Source organism: Trachurus trachurus (assembly GCF_905171665.1).
Source record: "Trachurus trachurus genome assembly, chromosome: 12".
In the NCBI taxonomy this organism is placed as follows: Eukaryota; Metazoa; Chordata; class Actinopteri; order Carangiformes; family Carangidae; genus Trachurus; species Trachurus trachurus.
The window spans coordinates 14,831,736-14,855,808 of record NC_139908.1 but is presented as its reverse complement, the minus strand read 5'-3'; the positions used below and the strand labels follow the sequence as shown (position 1 = coordinate 14,855,808).

General features: G+C 42.8%; 2 protein-coding genes across 2 annotated transcripts in view; both read right to left on the bottom strand.

The window, feature by feature from the left end:
• The window catches only part of zmat5 (zinc finger, matrin-type 5), a 346,127-nt gene that overhangs the window by 285,663 nt on the left and 36,391 nt on the right, over nt 1-24,073 (bottom strand). The window lies entirely within an intron of this gene.
• unc5cb (unc-5 netrin receptor Cb) overlaps nt 770-24,073 on the bottom strand; it is a gene marked incomplete at its 5' end in the record, with an annotated part of 106,747 nt that continues 83,443 nt past the window's right edge. Inside the window, 13 exons of the mRNA XM_083984188.1 lie at nt 770-975; nt 2,249-2,427; nt 3,207-3,371; nt 3,474-3,623; nt 4,302-4,535; nt 7,800-7,971; nt 8,134-8,221; nt 10,353-10,715; nt 13,101-13,292; nt 15,929-15,985; nt 19,801-19,965; nt 20,231-20,398; nt 22,139-22,319. Coding sequence (XP_083840314.1) covers nt 816-975; nt 2,249-2,427; nt 3,207-3,371; nt 3,474-3,623; nt 4,302-4,535; nt 7,800-7,971; nt 8,134-8,221; nt 10,353-10,715; nt 13,101-13,292; nt 15,929-15,985; nt 19,801-19,965; nt 20,231-20,398; nt 22,139-22,319 — 2,274 coding nt within the window. The 3' untranslated portion in view covers nt 770-815. The remainder of the gene's footprint in view (nt 976-2,248; nt 2,428-3,206; nt 3,372-3,473; nt 3,624-4,301; nt 4,536-7,799; nt 7,972-8,133; nt 8,222-10,352; nt 10,716-13,100; nt 13,293-15,928; nt 15,986-19,800; nt 19,966-20,230; nt 20,399-22,138; nt 22,320-24,073) is intronic.

Here is a 24,073-nt window from a genome sequence, read left to right as displayed (position 1 = left end):
AAATCTGTAAAATGGTTACATCATTGATTTCCTTCTGTACATACAAGTGTGGCTGACAGGATGAGTCATAACTGCAAGAGTCCACCAGGGGGTGCTATGATACAGTCAAACATAATGAAAGAAGAAACAAAAGAAACACAAACAAAAAAATAAAAAGTGAGGACACTACACAGTATTCCCTAACAGGCAGCATAAAATACAAAAAAAAAAAAAAGATATGTATAAATAGGCATATTATTAAATACAATGTTATCACAGAACACATACTCATCCATGGAGTTGCTATGGAGACTGATTTCTGGAGAGTGAGAGATGCTTCCTCCGATCCAAGCCGTGCTCCTTGGATCCTTTGACCTCTGATTGGGTGTCACTATTTAGACTGTTGGCAAGGGGCGACGGCATCATCCGCGTAGTCCGCACAGTCCATCGAAACATCCGGACAGCTGATTCCAAGGAAACCAGAGCCAGAAATATCAAGTCGTCGTACCAGAGAGGGGAACCGCCAGAGAGAGATGACTGACAGAGAGCCTTGTTTACCCTCCCAAGTTTTTAAACCCTTTGTTGCCAATGTTTAACTGGGTCATGGCTGAGTAGACCTAGCTGTCTCTATCTTCTTACTTCTTTGAGTGTACACACACACACACATGCAGTGTCTGTGAGTGTGTGTGTGCGTGTTTGTCACTGTGATGCCAAATGACTCTCCCTCCCTCCCTCCTTCCTTCCCTCCCCCCCTGCTACCCCCATCCTCTCCCTCTTTTATTTTCTTTTTATGTCTTCTTCCTCCCTGGAATGTCACACTCCCTGGTGGGCAGATGTCAGTGCTCAGTCGCTGCAGGAACAAGGCTGTCATGGCGTCCCATCTCCTCTAGTACCTGGGCAAGGCGACTGAGATTGCCATCGGGGAAATGCTGGGCTTCCCACAAATCCAGGATCACTCCCGTGGGACTGGATTTGGTGGCGAAGTAGTTAAGATACCTGGATGAAAGATGTGACATAACACAGGTAGAAACAATTAGGTAGATGGTTAACAGAGAGAAATGGGTTTTCTTGAACTATTAGGAGACAAGTTTCCTTCTGTGGTCACCAACTTTCCTCCTCAACAAGGGCATGACAGGAAAACACTTGCTTATGAGTATTGACAAACATCTCTATATGTGTTTGTGGTGTGAGAATCAGTGGTTATTTTCTTTTTTTTTCAGATTTTCCCTGAATATTTCACATATTTTTGATGTGGTCAGATGGTTTAAACAGACTTTCATCTGGATTTTCATGGTTCCTGCAGCAAAATTGTGCAGATTCTGCAGTTCTCTGCATGGCACGAAAAATAAAATGTGATTTATAAAAAGTTAAGAAAAGTGGTGATAAAATGCAAATGAGCTGCTGATTAAGCACCGGAGTCCCTTTAAAAAGGTTACCTCCGTGTTAACTGACTGGTTATGCTGCAGATGATATTTTTGAAATCCTATTTTTCACACTGATGTTTTTTTAATCTGTTGACCCAGTTTACGGTATTCAAAATAAACGCTTATATTCCTTTTTTTTTAAATCATCATTAATATTATTATTATTTGAAAACATTAAAATGGAAAATAACAACCTATATACTGGTGTTAGGTATGAGTCATCAGTGTGGGCTTTGGATGAGCTCGGCTGAAATCTCTCCCCTGCGCTCGCCCTTATTTTCACGCCACACCCTGTCAGCGGTCTCGTCAATCTGCAGCTGCTGCCTGTGATAAGGCCGCCCCACTGAGCTGGGACCTTATAAATGGACACACACTGTACCTCCATCACACACACAAGCCTTTCAAAGACACGTGGATGATGCTGCGTAAAGAGAAGCATCATTCTCTCTTCCTCTCCCCCTCTTTCTCTCCAACTCTATCTCTCTCTCTGTGTCCGGCTCAATTAATCTAATTTGTACAGATGCTAATCAATAGGAGTCAGATTCACTATCAAATAAAACAAGATTAGTTATCTACAGTTTGATTTCCCATGCAATCATGTTGCCTCCTTCTAATGAAATAAAAGTTATAATTTTTCTAACAAAGTGAGGAGTTTTGCTAGTTTCAAAAACAAAGTTTCTCTTGGTTGCAGCTCTTTCATTTGCCCTTGTTCAAAGAAAAATAAATATATAAGAAAGCTGATGATAAGCCTGTTCCTGTAGCCAGGCTGTGACCACTGAGGGCCTCAGTCTGAGTCACAGTCTCGCTCCTTTTCTCTCCTGGGCTCCTCCGGCTCCTCTACCCACCTGTCAAGGTTAAGTTTGTGGGCCAACATCCTCCAGTCATTGCCCCTGGTCTGTGGCGCGTCCAGGCTGCCACACAGTTTCTGTCGGATGGAGACAGGGATGCGGAAGGCGTTGGGGCCAACCAGTGTGGTGATGTTACTGGCCGGGTCCAGAAGAGATGTGTCAATACTCTGGGAATCCTACAGAGACAGAGAGCAGACAGAGAGAGAGAGGTTGAAGGAGACACAGACTGTGCAGTGGCATTCTTTCAGGCTGCAGGCGGCATGAACATAATTTAACACCATCTCACAAAACGAAACATAATGTAGCTCAAATTGATTTGTAGCACAGAAAATTTCTGGTTCTGGGTTCTATAAAAGGTGAAAATCATTCATTTCATTGCCATCCATTTATTGATGCAAGCTGAGTGATTTTCAAATATATTGCATCTGCAGGATTAAGTGCTGGAGGTCTGGATACGGAAGCGAGAGCAAGACCCGGAGACAAATGAACCGAGGCCAGGCGGGGACACAGCTCTTCACTACGTGTACTGTAATTCATCTCATTACTGAGCACAAAGCCCGAGTACTCCTCCATCCCTCAAGCTCTATTCTCCTGGCCAGATGGCCTTTGTGAAGCAAGAACAGCGCGACTGGAGGGTGATTATTCTCCCCCTCTGCTCCTCTCTGCTCTGCATTGGTCTGTCATAGGAAAGACTATATGAAGGCCGCAGGGTCAAGACTCCCTGTCTCCCATCCTGTCACTCTTTGTGAGCATTGCAAAAAGAGGCAAGAGGACATGGGGGAGAGAATAAATTCAGCCAAGTATCTCTCACAACAGAGAAACACAGCAGATGCAAAATTCAGATGACAAGGAAGTTCAAGAGTCACACTGATCTTTAAAGATGTTGGCGATGCATTGCTCATATCTAAACAAGGCATTGCTATAAATTAAAGACAAAACCTAAGTGTCAGCCTACCTCTGACAGTGTAGTGTCCAGTTGAAAAATCTGCCCTTCCCCTTCCACTTGGCGAACACATATCTTACAGGACAGGTCCACGGTGCTGGCAAAGAAGCGCTCCAGGGTAAAGCAACAGTGGAGGTTCCTCTGTGAACCGTTCCACACTTGCTGAAAGCAAAGCTCCTGTGAATATGTAAAAGAGGCAAAGGAAGTTACTCAGCTGCAGCAGCATGTTAAACAGTTTTGTATTTTCATTTCTTTTGAGAGAGGGCATGAGCAGCCTACCTGGTACTTGGCTAGTAGTTTGCTCTTCCACAACGTGTTTTGGACATCGTGGATGGAAAGTCTCAGGTTGTGGGTGCTGTCTTTAAAGATGAGAGTCTTTGGTTCATCCAACAACTTGCCACCCATCTGTTTCTCCATCTGCAGGACTTCCTGGATACACAAACACACACTAGCTCAGCACTGCATACGAAACCAAAGGTGCTGAACTCAGAAACAATCCTGACTTTTCTACTTCTGTGCTGCTGCCGACTGTTGTCGTATCCCATGTTGCTGCAGCGGTTTCCTGCAGCTGCTCAAATGGAAATTTACAAATGAAATGTTTTTTTTTTTTTACAGCATATTCAACACTTCCCCTCAGGGCTTTATGAACCTGAATCTGGACCTGCTATCTGAAAGCAGCTTCAATGTCCTTTGCAGCAGGATCACTATCACTTCTCATTACCCATTTCCAAACTTAATAACCGTGTTCAATACCCCTACTCAGTGTAATAATCCTTCCTTATCTGTCCTCCATGAAGGTAGAGGGTGGTATTAAACAGAATTGAGGTGAGGAGACAAGAGGAGTACAGAGATAAATTTGGCTTATTTTGTGTCAGCACAGCAGCAACATCTTTCTAGCAGCAGCAGAGACGCTATTCAAATGCTTGTATCCCCTTATTGTGACACACCAACACAATGACTTCTCATTCTGCCTCCCACACCTCAGCTGCTGGCTATGCCTACCCACACGCATTAACAATTCAGTAACAACACAAACATCATTAATGCTTACCAACGCATTCATCTACTTTTCTGCTACGTAACCTCACGCACGCGCTGCGAATTTACCTTGAGGGCGTCCTGCGTGTCGTCCAGGCAGTAGACTCTGATGTGATACTCCATGGCGGGGCAGGTGACGGGGCCGAAGATGGCGAGTTTGAGGCGCTTGGTGGTGGAGGCGCTGAGAGATTGGCCCACGAGGCAGTAGGTGCCCAGCGTCTCTGTCAGGATGTGGCAGGCCTCGTCGTCCATTTGGATGTAGCACGGCGTGGTGAAGTTTTCTTCCCCTACCACCACTACATCCTACAGAGTGAGAGAGAGAGACAGAGAAATGGAGAGAAGAAGTGTGGGAGATAATGAGCTGAAAGAGCCAGGAATAGTCAAAAGGTTTGTCATTATTTTGTGTGGTAGTGACTGCAGTTGGGAAGGGAAAAAAAAATACTGTTATAAAATGGACAAAGATAAAAACAAAAGAGGACACGATTAATTAGCATTTCTAATTAGTGCACATCTGTCACTCTGGCTCGGTCCCACCTAAGTTTCTATGTCTGTTCTCAACTTATTGTTGCCGCCTGTGTCTCCAAAGCTCATTATGAAACTTCTGTATCTCTACATCCAATTCAATTCCATTTTATTCCTTGAAATGGGACTATTCAATCTAAAGCACCATAAAAAATAACACATTCTCTATGTATTCACCATTCAATGGGATAATCAGACACAGGAAAATGAGTTCAATTTGCAGTTTTACATCGTCAGAGAGTCATTTGAACAATCTCCTCCATTTTTGTGCATATGCAAGGCTTTTATATGAAAGGCATAAAAACTAGTAATGTTTGTTTACTAATTTAACTGTTTTGAATATTTGAGTTTATTCTGTTATTGTTTTGACAAAAACCAATCTGGTGATTTTCTAGTAGCTAATTCTAAAACATGACATGTGGGGAGGAGCTGGTTCTTCATGTTTAGATCTTTCCATTCAGTTTAATTGAAAGTGAACTGAATTTAAATTTCATTTTAATGGGGAAATACAATATAGGGTCATGGCCTCCTCGTATAAGCTCTGTCCTTTTAGAAATTGGACTTTGTATGTGTGTTACTATTGTGCGACACTCTACCGTTGTGTATGTGAGGTAATGGAAGATTGAGTATCAAGGCCGCTTGCAGTTGACCCCTATAAAAGGCACTAATGCCAGGACATATTTCTCTTTCATTAAGACTGTCTGGTCTGAGAGGGCTTATGTGGTCCACTCTCTCTTTCTCTTTGTCTTTCTCTTCCTCTCTCTATCTTTGACACTCTCTCCATCTCTCTTGATCTTGCTTTCTCTTTCTCTCTTGCTCAGCGTCTTTCTCTCTCTAATCCAAACACTCCTGTGAGTAGCACACTGGCATTAATTCAGCCTATTATGAGAGACAGAAGAGGAATTACAGTATTTTATTGTGAGCTAGGCCGTTTAACAGCAGTATTATGGCTGATCATTAGACTCTTTAACTGCTCCTGGGGGATGGTACTGGGGCTCCTTATTGGGGGATAATTATACCACACAATGGAAAAGTGGGCTTTTGCTTCATACATGTGTAATGGCACAAACAATCAAACATGCAAACACACACATCCTCACACATGCTCACACAGCATAATTTATTCACTAATTTCTGACTGCATTCATCACAGCTAAGACTTTTTTTTTTTTTTAAAGGCACAGGCTGATAAATCTTCGTAGCGCTACTGATGCAGAAAGTCCCACATGTTCCTCATTATATGACCTGTCTTCATCATCATCGCGACACCATGTTTCCTCAGTGACACTGTGAGTCCATTTGTGCGCCTGTGTGTCTGTGTGTGTGTGCCTCAGTGCTTCAACGGGGGAGGACTGCGGCAACGACATGGGTGCCAACGGAAATGATAATTCTCACTGGGTGGTGAAGACTACACACACACATACACTATATAGACTATAAATATACTGTATATAATATGATATCCGTGGATTACTTCAGAGTGGCTCATCTCTCCTGTTTCTACTGCAGTGATGAACACATTTTGACAGAGCGTGTCATATAAAGCAATATTATATACACACACGCAGCATGAAGGCTGGCCTCGATGGCAAGAGTGGCTCATATAAAGGAAGCAGCCATCACCTTGGAAATTACCATCTGCATTTCTGACAGGTCAGAGATGTAATCAATAGTTATTTCTTTCCTTAAAAATACTTAGTTTACACTGAGCTTTATTGGCTGCCCCCAAGTAATTCATCACTGTCACAAAGCCATGTGGGGCCTGTCTGGCAGCTTTCTTTTGTTTTTTTGCACCATAAATCATATCATCACATCAGCAGTGGAGATTGTGCAAACTGCAAAGGCTTTCTGAAAATGATGTTTTTCATACCTCTATTCAATAATGAGAAGCTGAGGGTCATATATAGGATATAGGCTGTTGCCAAGCAGCTGGATTTTCAATATATGTATGACTGACTGGCCTATATCCTTGCATAACCTCACATAAGTACATTTCCCTTATTTCCTCACTAACAAGTACCCACTTTGAATTTATATCTTATTAATTTAGCTCCTAAACCAATGTAGACTAAAATCCAATTTCTTAAAATAAATATTTTGTGTGCTGTATCATCTTCTTACTGCTTTTCATTCCACGCGCTGTGCTGGGCCCTGGAGCTACACAATTGCTTCTGCCTCTTTTTAACATTTTTAGCACCTTTCCCTTTAAAAAAGGCTTCGGCAAAGTCCTGTCCATAGGAATTCATTGCAACCCACACAGAAAGATAGCTTCCCAAGAAATGGTCTCTTGACAGAAAAGAGAAAGTTGCTTATAACTGCCAACAACAAAGTCTGTTGTATTATTATGTTAGGTGGACTACTGATGGAGATTTTTGGAGAGAAAGATGACAACTAGACTACTTCTAATGAGTTAAAAGCAGTATTTTTAATGAGGGTGGAGACATATTTGTTCTACAAATGATCTCTACAGTAATTGGATTGTTTCTGTGTGTGTGTGTGTGTGTGTGTGTGTGATATGGAGGAGAGGAGAAGGAGAGAGGGGATCGGCAGAAAACATTCACACTGCTGCCCTCAGCAACCCAACTTATCATCAGCAGCATTGTTAATGATGGAGCCTGCAGGCACAGGGCCTCCAAAAACACAAACACAGCACACACACCCACACCCACACACACAGGCATAGGCATTCATAAAAGGTACAAGAAAACAATCAAGGGGGAAAACAGTCCCAGCCCCTTCCCTGCTATCACAGGTTTACTATTTCAGCACCTGGGTGCAACAGGGGTTTCCTCTAAGTGCTGAGCTGCACAAACAAAGCAGGGGAAGGTGATCCCCTTCACGTCCCACATGCCCACACTCACACATCTATTCTAGCTATTGTCCCAAACCACTTCATCTTTGTGCTTTGTTCTTAGCTCAATGCCGAGTAGAAATTTCAACCAATCAAATACAGAGTGGATTATTATTTTAATACTTCACATGACGGTCAAAAACAGATTTTCTGAGGATTTCTGCACAGTTGTCATCATGCATCCCACATCTCACCTCCCACTGGTTCTGAGGTGACTGGCTCTTGAGCTGGATCAGCCAATCCTGTTGGCCGTCACATATGGCGCAATGGTGCATGGTGATGATGACGGGTCGAGTCAGCAGCGCCCCAGGGGGCCCGCAGCTCACCACGGGGCTGAGGACTGCTTGGCCATCGTCCACCGAGGGCCTGGAGGTGACAGAGAGAGAAACACACTTACACATACACACAAACACACAAATGCTGTTTAGCGATGATTTGACAGCAGTCTCTGTGTAACGTGTGACATGGCAGAGCTGACAGGGGTAAACACAGCTCTGGGGCGGTGATATGCCAGGCGGTGCTGCGTACCTCATGTTGTCCTTTCTCTGAACTGTCACATACATCTCATACACTCTGCCCTGAGGTATGGCCCCCGCTGGAATTAGCAGACTCACCCCTGGGCAGCACAAAAAGAGAGAGAGAGAGACAAACAAACAGGCATATAGTTGTGAGTTGTCAGTTTGACCAGAGGATTTTAAGAGCATAGACAGAGACATCAGGTCAAGATAGAAAAACTCTGAATACTGTATATCTATATGCTATATATGTTTACACACAGCTACAAACCCACTTACGTTTTAATGGTTTAACTTGTAATGGACACATACTGTATATATATTAATTCAGTACAGCACCAGTAAAGAGCAGTTAAAGCCTCAGTGAGAAGTGAAGTCCCTCCAGTCCATATATAAAAACTAAGGCACTTACTGCCTTTTCCTTTGGCGTGAGGAAATGATGTGACATTTCATTTCTAAAATCAATGGTCTCTCTGCTCGTCATAGCATTCTCATATTTCTGCAGCTAGACTGATTTACATTTTTTCATCTCAGATTGATTTGATATGATGCCCTCTCCGACGTGGTTTTTAGGACGACACCGTACTCCCCTCTTCTCCTCCTCCTCTTCCTCCTCCTCCTCCTCCTCCTCCTCCTCCTCCTCCTCCTCCTCCTCCTCCTCCTCCTACCCACATTCCCTCACACATGCACACACAAACACACACTGTTCCTCTGTCTGGAGGGGGTTTCTCAGATAGCTCATTGATTTCCCATGTCCTTGTAGTGAAGTTTTTAAAAGGTGACAGACAGCTTCTCTTGCTAGCTAGCAAAGGCAATCACAAGTCTGCCATGGGGACGTCTCGCACAGCACACTGCCACTCTCTCTCACAGCACAGCTTCAAAGAGATCGGAAATGCATTTTAAGATGCAAAATACCAAACAGCCCCACTGACAGTGCCACAAAATATTTCATTACCCAGACGCACCAACAGATCAAATATCAAATGTGCTCTTTCCTCTCCTTCTGCCTATGTAACATGATGAGGTGGCTGAGCACAACCAGCAGCTGAGAACATTTTTACAGGAATCAAAACGAAAAAAGAAAAAGTTAAGAAACTTAAGAAGACGGTGTATCCTTTAATGTCGCTGCTAGTTTGTCTGAGCCTGTCGACATGCATCTGTGGCACGTTACAAGCAGCCCGCATGGTTTTTGAAGTGAGGACAGCATGGTTAATGTAAGCTGACTGAAACAGTACACCTCTACTTCAATACTCATGGTGCACACACACCTCAGGTATCCATCACCTCTTGTCATACTATGTGCGGTCACTACGCTGATAGGTTACATATGGTTTAGCACACTATTTCAAAGTCATTCCTGTGTGTGTGTGTAAATGCTATCCTGGCAGAGATGGTAAAATATAAGACGGGCAGCTCAGATCTCATACATGTTGACCATAATTTATACACAAACACTGGAGCATTTGCATAGATTAACAATGCTCTTTAAATTAGAAACAGTAATGCTATACAGAATGTTGTTTGACATTTGATGCCTAAAGGTGTTTTTACTTGTGTTTTTTTCAACCAGTTATCTTATCTTAGCTCAGGTTTTAATCTATTTCAAATCCAAAGTGTAGAAATGACAAGTAGCTAGCTGTTTTATGGAGATCATTTCTCGTCTGAATTCTCTAACTTCCTCCAGTCTTGTTGTCAATGTGAGGTTGCTAGGCAACCAACCAAGAAATAGTCTAGGGCTTCAAGTGCCCATTTCATGGGATCTTTAAGGGTAACAGTTTGAAGAAGAAGAACATCATCATCAGTGGCTTATTATAAATGAGTGGAGAGTGGCCCCTTCAGAGTGCATGGGGAAAGCTGATGGATGGTCTCTTATCCATGTCAAGTTACTCTGTGGAGAGCATTTCATCCTTTCACTATGCACACATGCAAAGACTGACACTCACACAGACAGATGTAGTATTGCTGAATGCTCATTTGAGGACGAGCCACTGAATAAATTAAAACATGCAGCTACTGTAATGAGTTTTACGATGAGCTACAGTATGACAGAGTTTGCTAGAAAAAGCAGATTGTTGATGAGTCAGACCTCGGCTAATTTATTCTTTTGCAATACTGCAATGTTTACCTTTGCATATTTTGAAATACGACACCTATTGTTTGATAAAAATGTGAATATGGACAGAATTACAGATCAAATGTCAAAGCACTTATTATCGAGGTCTGGTGCAGTACCTGAGTTCGGCACAATGAGGTGCCCCCCCTGGGAGCTGAAGGAGCCCAGAGCAGTGCAGGATGGATCCCGGGTGCGGAGCAACGTCTGGGTCTGCGTGCGACGACCCATCGTGCTGTCGCTGTTGTCCAGGAGGCAGTGCGGCAGCTTAGGTGACAGTTTAGAGGAGAGCTCCCCGCCCAGGTCATCCTGCGGAGTCACTAAACCTGAGGAGTTGTACACCTTAATCTTCAGGTTGGGGAGAGGGTCCAGCAGCGGGGAATTCGTCATGGGGATTTTGTCAGCCACATCATGCAGGGCGTAGACTGGACCGCGGTACATAGCAGCCGCTGAGGTCAGGTCGGGGGGTGCTGTTAGGAGATCAGCTAGAAAAGAAAAAGAATTGGACAATCAGTCAAGCAAAGTAAATGTCTACAAAGAAGAATTGTGGTAATCTAAAACCCTTACCAACTGTGAATGTGAAGGAACTGGTAACTCGAAACCAAAATACCCACAAGAAAATTAACTATTGAGAGCAATCAGCGTGACCACTGCCTGGCTTTACTCATTTGTTTTTCACTCATTAGGGAAGTCCACTCCACCACCAAGAAACATTACTCAGTCAGAGAAGTTACAGGCGCAGGCAGCTGTGATTCATCACTAACAGATGGCATCACTAACACTCAGTTTACCCGGCAGGTACAAGGATGAATGTTCAATAGCCGGGCTGAGTGGGTGGAGTGAGGGCAACGGGGGCTCTCTGTCCTCCAGCTTCTCCATTACCTCCGAACCCTCACTGTTTTCCAACTGTTTCTAGATGATGCAAATGTTTATGAAAGTCACAAAAGTTGGTTTGAAATATGAATGATAGATAGACAGAACCTGTGCAGTAATTAACTAGTTATACAGTAGTAGCGTATCTGTCGTTATCAATGCAATGCTGTATAAAATGCCAAGCATAGTTGTTGCATAAGTGTGGTTAGAGATGTGAGAGGATACACTTTTTCTATCAGTGGTTACGATCACCTTCTTCACACAAAATAGGGATTGATGTGTTCTCAGATCCTGGCTTCAGTCATCTGGTGCTGGCGTCTACTGATTTGGCTAGCTGGAGGCTAACATCAATATAATTATGAAATATATTTGTGAAGGCAGCCTAATTATCCCGTGAAAAGACTGTTAACCCTGTTTAATCAAAGGGAAACCTAAAGCCTTTTCAGTAATGCATACTTGTGGACGTGAAATTTGGAAACAACAATATCAACATCCATCTTAGATTCTTAGATTCTCTCTGTGTCGGAGTTGCTTATAAAAATGTCTTCACTGGCCTGGTGATGGATTGGCAAATATTTTTTATATCAATGATGACTGACAAGGACAAAGACAAGCAAGGATTTTGGTTCTCACTACCAATTAAGCATTTGCTACCAAAGCAATTAAAATCTTACTTTCCTGTCTTTGCAATCTGTCTGTTTATTACTCTTATTTTTAGTTTTCCTTTGTCATGCTCCCCAAACCCCAGACTATTTACAACACAATTACTGTGATCTGTCTGTTTCCCTGCTGTCTTTTTGCCCAGCTCACTGCCACCTGTCCTCATCCCCACGGTCTTACTTTTAAGTCCTGCGTCACAAGCCCAAATCTAATTACAGTTTAATATGCGGCACGCAGACTGGCCTTATTAGGCTTTAATGATGGGGCATAGTTTGGCCTCCCATCACAACGACAAGCGCTTTAATAGTTTCATCACCTCGACCGTACAAACATGCTGCCTGAGTTTCTCCCAGCGCATCTACAGTGAAAATGGCACATTTTCATTCACATCATCTCCAAACACACATGTGCTACCAGAGTCAAACATATTCCGCCAGGTTAATGCTGCTACGGGCTGCTAATGCAAGTAATTCCCAATGCCTGACAAAACAGGTGTACCTCCTAAGGCTGGGTATTGAATCGTAATACTGTTTTTGGTGCAGACTGAAATGTGTTTGTAGTACTGAATAATGAAAATGGTCAAGATCGAATGCTCGCTCACGCTCAGCCTTGTTTACTATGGCTTCAATCAGATATTTACTATATAAATCATAACTTTGCCCAGTTCATTTCATTTCATTCAAGTAATGTTCTTGTAAAGCGAGAGACATTTAACAAATGTTAATTTTGAAAGGGGCCTTTTATAATTTTTCTCTGCTGCAGAAAATGGTTTCTTGCCAGGAGCTGGTGGTGGTGTTTGTAGCACGACAGGAGCATTGACTATTATTGTCTTTACATGACAAGAGGTTACAATACGTCATCTGAGCAATCAGAGCACATTGGAGGCCACAGTGAGTCGCTATCGGAAAGGGATTAGATGGGCTGCGGCTAGCTGGTTAGCATGCTAACTTCAGTAGAAGAAAAGATGTTATATAGAAAAGGTTATTAAAGGAAGTAGTTTGATGCTGAACTCAAAATGTTTTCCTCTAGACTGGTTAACAAACAGCTGTAAATGCTAATGTTGGTTTTATAGCAATAGAAAAGCTTGCAAATAACTTCTTGAATGTTTAAGTTTTGCTTTTGTTGTTTGATGTACAAGTGGAAAATAGAAGATTATGAATTTTAAAGCGACATATTAAAAAAAGAAAACAAATCAGTGCTGAAACTCAAGTTTTATATCATTATCCCAGCTCTAGTGAGCTTTTCAGTATCGTAAAAGATACTGAACCCCTTATGAGCAGGTTAACACGTACACACAAAACACGTATTCACATATTAATATCTCTCCAGTTCCAAACCTTTGCGGGCCGTCTTGATGCTGACTGGCTGGAAGCCTCCGTTGAGGGCTGAGGAATCGATGATGTCAGAGTCAAAGTCCCGGTGGTTCTTCCTGTAGATGAAGAGCGCCACCACGACAGAGATAACCAGGCACATGATCACCGCTATGACAATACCCACATACAGAGCTACATCGTCTGTACTGGGGGCCACTGGATGAGTGAAGAGACGGGGGTGGGGGTGGGTGGGAGAGGAGACAAAACAGAGAGAGAAAAATAGTCCTTTAAGATCTCATAAGTTCATATCATTTAGCTTTCTTTCTCAATATGCAGGAGGTGTGATGAAGCCATTATCAGAAGACTAATATCCTGGTTTAAGATTGAGCCGGATATTAATAACCATCTACAGGGAAATAAATGCACACAATATATCTCCTGTCTTTTTCATTGAAGTTAGTGCTGACCTGGTAATCAGTGTGTGTGTGTGTGTGTGTGTGTTTATGAAATAACACTGTCAAAAGTGAGTCACTTTGTTTTGAAACACAACACTGGGTCTTTTGCATTTCTTCAGCTTTGTCACTTAATTTTCATAATACACCTTGCATTCACAAAGTAACCTGCCAGGTGCAAGAGTAGGCCTAGTAACCTGTGTTTATGTTTGTGTGTTGCGTGTATTCGTGTATATGCCGTGCATCATAAACATGAAATTAAACAACAAAAGTAAGATAATTATGACAAACTCCAAGTGCAGCAGTGCAATTAATAAGGAAGGCTGCTCCAGTGCAACCCAATGACACACTGTCCTAACAAGCAGTCTCAGAAGTGAGATCAAAAGTTGTGAAGACAGAGATATAGATGTTTTCATCTTCAAATTACCGTGCTCTATGTTGGAGTTCAGAGTCTGTCTCTGTCTTTGTTCTTACACACTGCAGATAAGATCTAGACATAGCTTGCATTTCTCAAATTGTCTTTCATCTCTGTCTCCCTCCCAGAGTCTTTCTGTCCACTTTCCAGCTGGAGAAACCTCTGTGATTACTAGGCCTGGCATGGATATAGTGGCTGTTAGAAACGCAGACTCAGACAGGCGCTCATTACAGATCAGACCTTTTAATGGATGCCTACTGACAGTCTGAACTCTCTGTGGTGCTTGGTGAAAAATGTCCTTCACTGTCACCATGCTGACAAATGGTGGAGAAACTCTTCAGAGGGCATGTGTGAGCCTGTGTGTGTGCATTGTTAAGGTATGAATACACACTGTACATGTCAGGAGGTTGTATAAAAAAAAAGTCAAAGACCAAAGTGCGTACGTGCTACTTATTAATAAGAGAAGAATTGTATTTTGATAAGGGAATAATAATTTCAGTATGCAAATGCAACACCAGTAGATGGCAGCATCAGACATCAATCCATACGCAGCACTTTAAGGACATTCATGATGGCCGAGCATTTGTGTAAATTAGCCTTGTGTGTCTCAGAGATGCAGATGGCAGTCAATCTGTCACTTGCGCTCTCTTGCACAAAAGAGAATAAAGGAGTGGAGGGAGAAAAGCAAGAGCAGAGTGCTTTTGTGACAAGTGAAAGACGCAAGTTGTGTAATTTTTTATCGCATACTTGGTATAGTAACTGTGTTTTCTCTCCTGCTTGTTGTGATTTGAATCTCTTCATCAGACAAGTGCATTTATCAACACTTAAAATAGACTGCTTTTAGAAAATCTGAATCTGAATTTAAATTGGGTTTGACCTTCACTGTGGCATTCCCTGAAATGACTGTATAAACATAGTGATTAAAAATTTGATAGTTTCTTTAGTTTAAGATGTAATGAATGGCTACATTTGAAGAGACTTTGGATTTATTGCCATAGTCATTTAAAAAAACTTCATCTCCCTCAGCTCCGCAGAAGGACATGTGTGGCCTGGCACTCCCTTTTCAGCCTTAACAGAGACATCACATTAGGATGGAATGTCAAGATATGTCTCATATATGTTAGGCCTTTAATCCCTCCTCTGGCACAGACATGAACAGAAAACAGAAGAGGAAGCAAATGATGAAAGTCTGAAAATGTAATTTCACTGTGCTCTCTCTGCCAAGCCTCCCCGCAGTTATTTAACATATATCCCCTCAGTCGAACAATCTTCCATCCACGCTTTGATGATAAAGGCAGCAACCTGCTAAGTGTACGCATTAAAATGTATCACTTAGATTAATACATCCCTTTGAACATGAGCCATTGTCGGAAAAGGGAAAAGTACAAGAAATGGAAATGAAAGGGATTATTGAACACTCCATTCTCTGCGAGGACGCAGAGATTTACAGAGGGAGGGTGAGACACAAGGAGCCCAGACGCGGTGCCTGAGCCGACAGCAAAGCCACCGCGTCGGGATGGAGTTCATGAGGAGCAACAGGGTAAAGGGCGGTGTCAGCTCTGAGTTACAGAACGGTTACATGGCTGCGAAAAGGCAGCCAGCTAACAGAGACACATCATGGGAAACGACAGAGCATAAATCGAAAAGAGGGAAATGTCCTGAGGTGGTTAAATGTTAGTAAAAAACAAACCAACAGAAAACATCATAGTAGCACTGATGTGTGAGGGATAAAAAAAAGAACAATGGCACCATGTATTTCCATTCTCTTATAAAGAAGCTTTTCTTGTTGTGTGTTCAGTTTTAATGCAATAAAGATGAAATGTTGTTAGTTTCCTTATGATTTGATGATGTGTGACTGCAAATTTTCTTGTGCACAACCTGCCCATGGAGTGATCATTAAAAAACAAAATAAAGTTAAGACATGAAAATGAATGAAGAAAAAAAAAACAAAGGCAATAATGATAACAAAAAAAACAATAACTCACATGAATTTCCCAAATCACTCTTGTCTTTTGCCACAGAGGACTTCTGATATAAGGAACCTTGAAGAGAGGGAGGGGATAGTGGATGGGAGAGTAGGAGAAGGTAGGGAGGGGGTGATGGAGGGAGAGGGATGATGAAAATCAAATTTAAGCCAACAGAAAAACAAACTCAACAAATGAGACAGCAACAAACTCATGAGTAGGAGTGATGACACAGGGAAGCGATCTTTCTTGATTTCGCCCCTCCTCTCCAGATCTCTGTACAGAGTATAGAGATGGATGAGAAGAGCGCGGGGAACATGGAGGCTCTGTGAGGGAGTGGCGTGATCCATCAACTGGGCTTAGTGCCTCAGCAGCAGCAGGACTGATGCTGGCAGGTGAGGGGAATGGAGGGGGCTGATAAAGTGTGGGCTCCAACCGAGTCAATAGAACCTACAGCCTTGCATCTGTCACTGGAAGGTGGATGGAGAGCGGGATAAAAGGAACGATTATGTTAGGAAAACAGGGAATGGAAAATAGGGGTCGCAGGACAGAGATTCAGAGGAAAAACTTCTAGCACTGCCCTACTGGGGCTGTGGTCTGGCTTTGTTGTGGCCAGGTAACATGTTGAAGTGATGTGGAAAGCAGGCGACAATGATAGCCAGGGATTGTGCGCTAGTACACATAATATTCAGTCTCCCTGGGACATCCATAAACAACTATACAAACAATGAAGTCCTTATTGGAGAGGGAGAGAGCCACAGGCAGACAAGTGGACCGACAGGAAAATCAATGGCTTGATAAATGGGGCTGGTGTGTACATGTAATCAGGCAACGGGGAGGCTGGGCTGGAGCAGGGGAGGTGACTGTCAGGGTCAGTCTAACTGATGGCCCATTTGAACCCATCCTGTAGACTTTCTGTTCATCCTGACTGAGTGTACAGTGTAGCAGGGTGAAGGCATGCTTCAGTGGGTGGGCTCCTTAGGAAACCTCAGAGAGAGGCGGACAGGAATTGTTCCATACTGACAGCACAGAGCCAGGGAGTGAAGGGGAGACACACAAAGGATCACTGTGTGCATTTCAGTCATTACGTCTTTGAATATGGCGGATACCCAACCTCAGGGAAATATATTGTCATCTGGCAAAACTGAGGGTAACATCTGAATCGCTTATTTTTATATCCACTACTTCTTGGTTATGAGCTTATATAACTTGAATTAACTACTCTATTTATTTACATGTAAACAAATTATTGTTTCCCACTTCATAAACAGGAAGCAGTAAAATCACTTCATGTTCTTGGAAAGATGTGGGGAACCCTCGAGTCATGATTTTCCAGTCTCTGTTGTTTGATAGCAATAAAGCATTTGCCCTTGCTGGAGTGTGCGCTCCCCTTTCTCTAGATCAATATGTCAAGAAAATGTCATGTCTGAGAGCAGGCTTACCAAAGGCTTGGAAAACAACATCAGAATCAAGGAAGACAGACCACAAGGGAGTGCAAAACAGAGATTTAGACAGGTGAGTCTCAGTGAAGTGTGAAAACTATACTCATGTGTTAGAGTTCGGAAGTTCTGTCTGAACAGGCAAAGTGCAACCTCTCTAGATCAATCTGCAGGTACTTAACTTTGTTAAACCCAACCCCCAAACTCCCCTGCTGTCTAAATGTGATAAACAAGATATAAAGTAAATTATAACATAACTCTTTCCTTTTTGACTTGGGTCAGCAGAGTTTCTACAGTGTGCTGCAATGGAGCTGCACCAAGAGTTCTGTTTCCAGGTCTGGTCGTATCAAATTCCTTTGCTGGATTTCTGTGATGGACTGCAATTGAAATGATTTAAATAAATTCAAACAACAGAAAATAAGATCAAGCTGCAATGGAATCCACAGACACGTGTTTGCCCAGATGCCGGCGCTGCACTGGAGGGAGCAGATCTACGGTCCAAGGTGAGTTCGGATTGCACACAACTTCCATTCCCAATCATATTTGCTATAATGCGAGCTTTTAGATAATGGGCCATTCTCCTAAATGCTAGTGGAAATGGTCATTAGCATTGACATAAGTGGCTTCACCCTCTTAGCTTCCAAAAAAAATCAATCCCTGAAATGATCCTAAATCTATATCATTATGGCTTTATATTCTCTGCAAACTGGCTATCAATCTACTAAGAACTAATGCTTCTGTGATAGGCTGAGTTAGAGAGGGCGTGCGGTGGGGCGGGGAGCCGTGGGGGGAACGTATGTTGTGCCACAGAGGGAATTAAATGAGATGAATAAGGCGAATACAAGTGGGTTCTCTCATAGATTGCCCCCTGATTTATTTTTATATAGAGACATGACCTTGGCCATAGCTCATGCATTCCTCTGAATAAAATCTATGTACACAGGAGTCACAATTTCCTAAGTGAAAATGGGCATGCATTGCATGTATTAACTTTGGACAAACACATGCAGAGCCTTCAGGCAGCTGCACTGAGTGATGCATATTGACCATCAATGTGATGTCAAACACAGCTGATAGTTCATCACGTCAGCATCATATTGCAGGTGGCATTTTACAACATCATTGTGCAAAAAAAGCTCACATCAGCTGCACACAATGACGGCCAGCTGTATCATATTCTAGACTTTGAGACATCCTATTACAGTATTAGTGTCACAATCACCATCTGTAGTGGGTTATATGGACGATGGAGGCAGCTGCGACAATTTGTGCATCTAACACCTTCAGAGATGTTTATTGGAGAGGGATTTTATCAAACTAGACACAGATTTTAACTTGGTTACTGTGGAGTCTATCCAGCAACCTCCTTCTGCTGCTCTCTTGTTATTACAGGCACAGGGTCTGTGAAAAAGAGAAGCAGACTGTGGAGTAGGCAGATGATCTTCAGGGTATCAGACACTTGACCGTGTAACTTCTTAACGTGGCGGTGGACACACACGCACGGAGACGTGCCCATCAGAGCGACTGCAGCATGAATCTAATCTGTGCATGTATCATAAGGGAGCAGCAGCAGCAGCAAAAGGACTGCTGGCCCACCCGAACTGTGTGGCTGTTTTTAACTTGATGGAAGACAGAGAAACAGAAAACAATTTGCTGCCTGCAGAAAAATATCTGAATGCACCACAGACTGGCTTGCCCCCCCAACCTTTTTTCTTTTTTTGCAGCAAAACAACAAAACAATAAAACCAATAGAAAAATTGTGATTTATGAGACAGAAATGCTGGTGCATACTGGAGACTCTGTGTACTTTAAATTCATTGAAAGAGTACAAAATGTACAATAGTTTCTCACTTTCCGACATATGTAAGTGGCAGCTCAGAAAAAGGGGCACGTCTGCCACTCTGCGGCTTCACGGTTCCTCTCATGTGACTTAAAGGATCTGAGTTTTTAAATTAAAGTTGTAATCACAGCAACTTGGTAGTTGTGACCCCCCCACCCCAACCCTTATGTAATTACAATATAATCACTTATTATTATTTTAAAAATAACTCCCAAATGCTTAGCTTGTGACAAGGATAATTACTTAGAGCACTTTCCCATGTGGCCAAGTCTTTTTTTTCAAACATATACTTATATTTTCAGCAGAGCTGACACAGTGGTTTCAGCTTCTATGTCACTTTCATCCAACATCTTTTGTGTATTATACATGTGCAAAATAAATAGAAAACAGATCAAGTGCAGGAGACAGAAAGAAAGGCGTTTTACCATGTCTTATTGTTTATGTATGAGAGAAGTGAAACAGAGTGAGTGAAGAGACAGGGTGAGAGTGTTATGTGAGGATGTGAAACACAGCGTGATGATGAAAGAGCAGAGTGAAACTCATGGTCAAAGGGTAAAGAAATTTCTTTGGTTGGCAGGTCAGAGAGAGTAGCAGAGGATTAGTCGGGTACTCACTCTGCATGCACAGCCCATCGGTGCAGTTCTTGGACTGGAGTACCATTCCCTCACAGTCCTTTCCCCCGTTTTTGGGTGCTGGGGCGTTGCATTCTCTCCTCCTCCAGTGGGTGCACTCTGTCCCACAGGTGGACCATTTACTCCACTCTGTCCACAGGCCATCCACTACCACACAACAGACAGGACAGATGAGGAAAGAGTGAGTGAAATGGCAAATGAGAAGATGAAAAGTGCACGAGTGGGTGAGTGGACACGTGATCGAGACAGTGGGAGATATGTGGGAGAGAGACACACGTAAGGGTGGAGGGCACAAACACACAAACAGAGCGAAATATGCAAACAGAGAGTTGCATCATATTGTTTATGCATTTAGTTTTTGTGCACCTAAACCCTCTCTTCCCACTAATAAGTGGGTGGACTGTCATTTTACCTGGGCAGAGAGGATTACACGCCAGCTTCTGGATGCTCTGCCCATCACAGATGGCTCCGCCGTTGAGAGGCGCTGGGTTGGTACAGCTGCGTGTGCGTTTCTGGTAACCACGACCACAGCGACTGTTACACACTGACCACTCTGTCCACGTCGACCATCCACCATTCACTGGAATACACAGTTAGAAAACATAAAACATGACACATGAAAACATGAAACATTTCTAAAACATTTTCTTCTTTCTGAAGTTTTTTGTATGAGGATGTTCAGCCATAAAAACATAATTGAATTCATAAAAAAAACAACTCTTTACAAAATGAAAACGCAGTGAAATAAGCATGTTATTGAATGTGTGTCCACATTTGTGAGTTTTTGTGTTTTGACCCTGAGCTCTCAGGTCGTTACTTTGCCACGGAGCCAGACAGTAAATTCTGGTCAGATTGCTGCATTTTCCATTCACTGATTCCTCCTAATGCCTCTCTTCCTCTCTCATCCATCTCTGTCAGCGACTAAATCCAGTGGAGAGTGACACCAGGGCTTGTGGCTGAGAACAAGTCTGTGGCATTTGAGATGGTGGAGCCGGGCCCCTCGGAGCCTCCGACTTTCAAATATGACATGCTTATGAGTGAAGCCCAAAATATTGGACTCTAGGGGAACAACGCCAAAACCCCACATTTCTTTACTGTCTGCTTTCTTTCCTCCATGGATTACGGCTCCATCTTTTCTCTCCCTCTATCTCTGTGTCTTTCTACTTTTTGTTGCCAGCTCATGCTCCTGTTTCCTGTGTCCTTGCAGAGGGGTTGAGCTGGAAACCACTGGGCTAAAAACACACTGCCTATCCTTTGCACTTTTTTCATCACTAGCATTGACACAGCTCTCACTTATCCTTTGGGTTTGTCACACCGCTTTGTGGGGATGTGTGCTTCCACATACAGCGCAACTGTGCATAAATCTGCAAGGATTCCATTTTGGAAAAAAAGGGGGATAAAGAAGCAAGGACAGCACAAACAGATGCAGCGGCTTGTGTAACTTTCTCTCAAGGATGAGTCGACATCAAAGCAGTTTTTCAACACTAAGTCCTAATAGACTGTGTTAGTGACAGGAAAGCCTTGCAGAGACAACGACCTTTGTCCCTTAAAATCTGCTCTCTTGGATTTACAATTTGTGTTTCTACATCCACTGTTGGTCACATCCTACTCAGTTTTCACTTAAGTGTAGCTAAAGTTACAGCAAACAAAACAACAAGCCATTTCCTCGTCATTTAGTTTGTGTCGATAGATTCTGTACGATTCCTGTGAGTGTTTCTGAAACAAGAGTGTTTGTGATGTTCAATCTGGTGGAAGGTGGAGGACATCCATCTGACATGGGATGAACTCTGCTGTCCTCAGTTAGCTAGACTATCAAACCAGTTGTCACTCTACACAGAAAAACGGTGTCTCAGGTTCAAAAAGAGCATCTGTTTCAATGTGTCATTTCTCCCGTCTCGAGTAGCCTCCAGCAGACAGCCATTGCCGCACAATGACAGTCATGTTAGTTGATGTTAGGGAGACAGCGGGTGAGTCTGTGTGAAACCACAGCGGGGGACTCTTTAAGTACGGCTCAGCCACATCAGCACCTTGCTTGCAGTTCAGAAAAATCACAAATCTTCCATTCCTAGCACCCCTTCCGGCATGAACAAAATGAGCGCATGTTACATGCCACAGGAGAGAGAGGGATTTGCTTTATGTAGAGTGACTTTGAAATTTGTTTTATTTTGAGTTGAGCTGACTGCTTGTAGGAATTCAACACTTCTCCTCTGCAGCACAGTCTCACTTTGCTAATCTCTCATTTGGGGGGGATGAGTGTTTGCAGGTCGGGGGATGTGAGATCTTAATTGACTGTGCTGTTGGGTGTTATATAGCAGTTTACCATAGACAATAACTGTGGCGGTGGTGCTGCGTCTCTTGGCCACAATGTTTTTGGCCACGCAGGTGTAGTTGGCGGTGTCGGAGAGCCGGGCCTGTTTGATGATCAGGTTGTGGTCGATGGTGATATAGAAGTTTCTGTCGTCCGCGGGATCGATAACCTCCTCGTTCTTTAACCACTCCACCTAAGAAAAAGAAGAAGGAGGAGGGAGTGCAACATGAAACATACAGTAGGCAGCTCAGAAACAACAGCAACAAAAAACTACTGCAAACAGGAGATGTGAGAGCAGTTGTAAGACAGGTTGACCTCATTAAATTGTAGAAGAATCACAGCAAAGTGTTTAAACAGATAGAGTTTTTCTTGTCTACTCCCGAAACAACACTGAGAGTCAGGATTAAAGCACAATAGTTTAAGTCTCAGTGGTAATGCAAAAAAAAAGTCAATAGTTATTATGCTCTTTTTTATTCTCCCTGAAGAATAAAGCACAACAGTCACAGCAACACCAGAGAACGAAAAAGCTCACCACAATTCCTGAAGCTCAGAGACTTTTTGACCTTTCCTTATGAGTTTCATATCCCTAAATGATACTGATATCGAACTCTTGGCACCATCATGAAACAGGGGACCATTTAGAGCCTTTATTTGGCTGTAAATAACCAAGATCCTTTTACCTCTTTGAGACGTGTAAAAGGTTTGCCATTACAAAAAGAAAAAGAAATTGCACGTGCTGCCTCACACTTCTGCAGCCGCTTTGATTCAAAAAAATATTTCCTGGTTCTCTGGTTTTCTTCAAAGAAGCTGTCCAGTCATGTGGAGGCCTGGCAAACAGCTAACTTCCTGTGTATTGTGATATCCCATGAGGAGCAAGGCCTGATAAGAGATAAGACGCCAAGGAGCAGTACAGGCAAAGATAAGTGGGATGTTTATAAAGGGTTTTTCACATGAGATAAAGTATCTTAAAAAAAAAGTGGGGCAATAACCTGATATGAGTCCTGACGAGACAAAACAGTCTGCTGGCTCACTGTTCTTTCAAAAAGTCCCAACGACAACACAGAAACAACATGCAGTGGTGCAGAGATGTAAAACACACCGGCCATTGTTAGAACTTTCTCAGAAGAGGAGACGGGCCAATTGTCACATGCACCGAGTTATATGCATCGCCAGCTTCACCAGTGTCCGTGTTAGCTTGACATGGCAGATATCAAAAAAAGATGCCACACCTCAGCAAGACTGCCTGCTCTCTTATCCAGCGAGAACGCACCGAAGAGGCTGAGAGGAAAATATTTTCAATGCTTCACTTCACAATTATTTCACACTTAACCTCTCCCTCCAATCTGTCTTTACTCCAATTCAATACACTGCAACACTTACACCACAGACACCACACCCTGTCGACAAACTTACATCTGAACAAACACCGGATGAAAACTTAATACCAGCAGAGCCTCACAGTGCAACGCCTGCAAGCATAATGTATATTATCTGCTTATTTGCTGCTTATGAGTGTTTTCCTCCATAAACATGCATCAGCTAAATCAATCCCTTAGAGCAGGGGAAGGATAAAATTCCCTCACTGGTCATCTAAACGGCTGAGATGAAACCTCTCTCTCATATGAGCACATTGCAATAAGTGTGCAGCATGACAAATGTTTCCATGTACAGGAGGGGAGATGCATTACATATGTCATATCTAATTTATGAATAGATGTTTAATGAGAGCTGCTTGATTATTACACAAGACAATTAATTTTGCAGTATGAAGATACAAGAAACAAAAGATCTTGCATGTTACAGTAGTTGCGGATGTGTTGGGATTACTGATACTTAGGTCACAGTGAGAACATCAGGCACAAACGACAATTATCTTTGTCATTGTATTGGCAGGGACTGATTCTCAAGTGTTGATCTGTCTATTTTTGTGAGCTACTGTAAAACCTA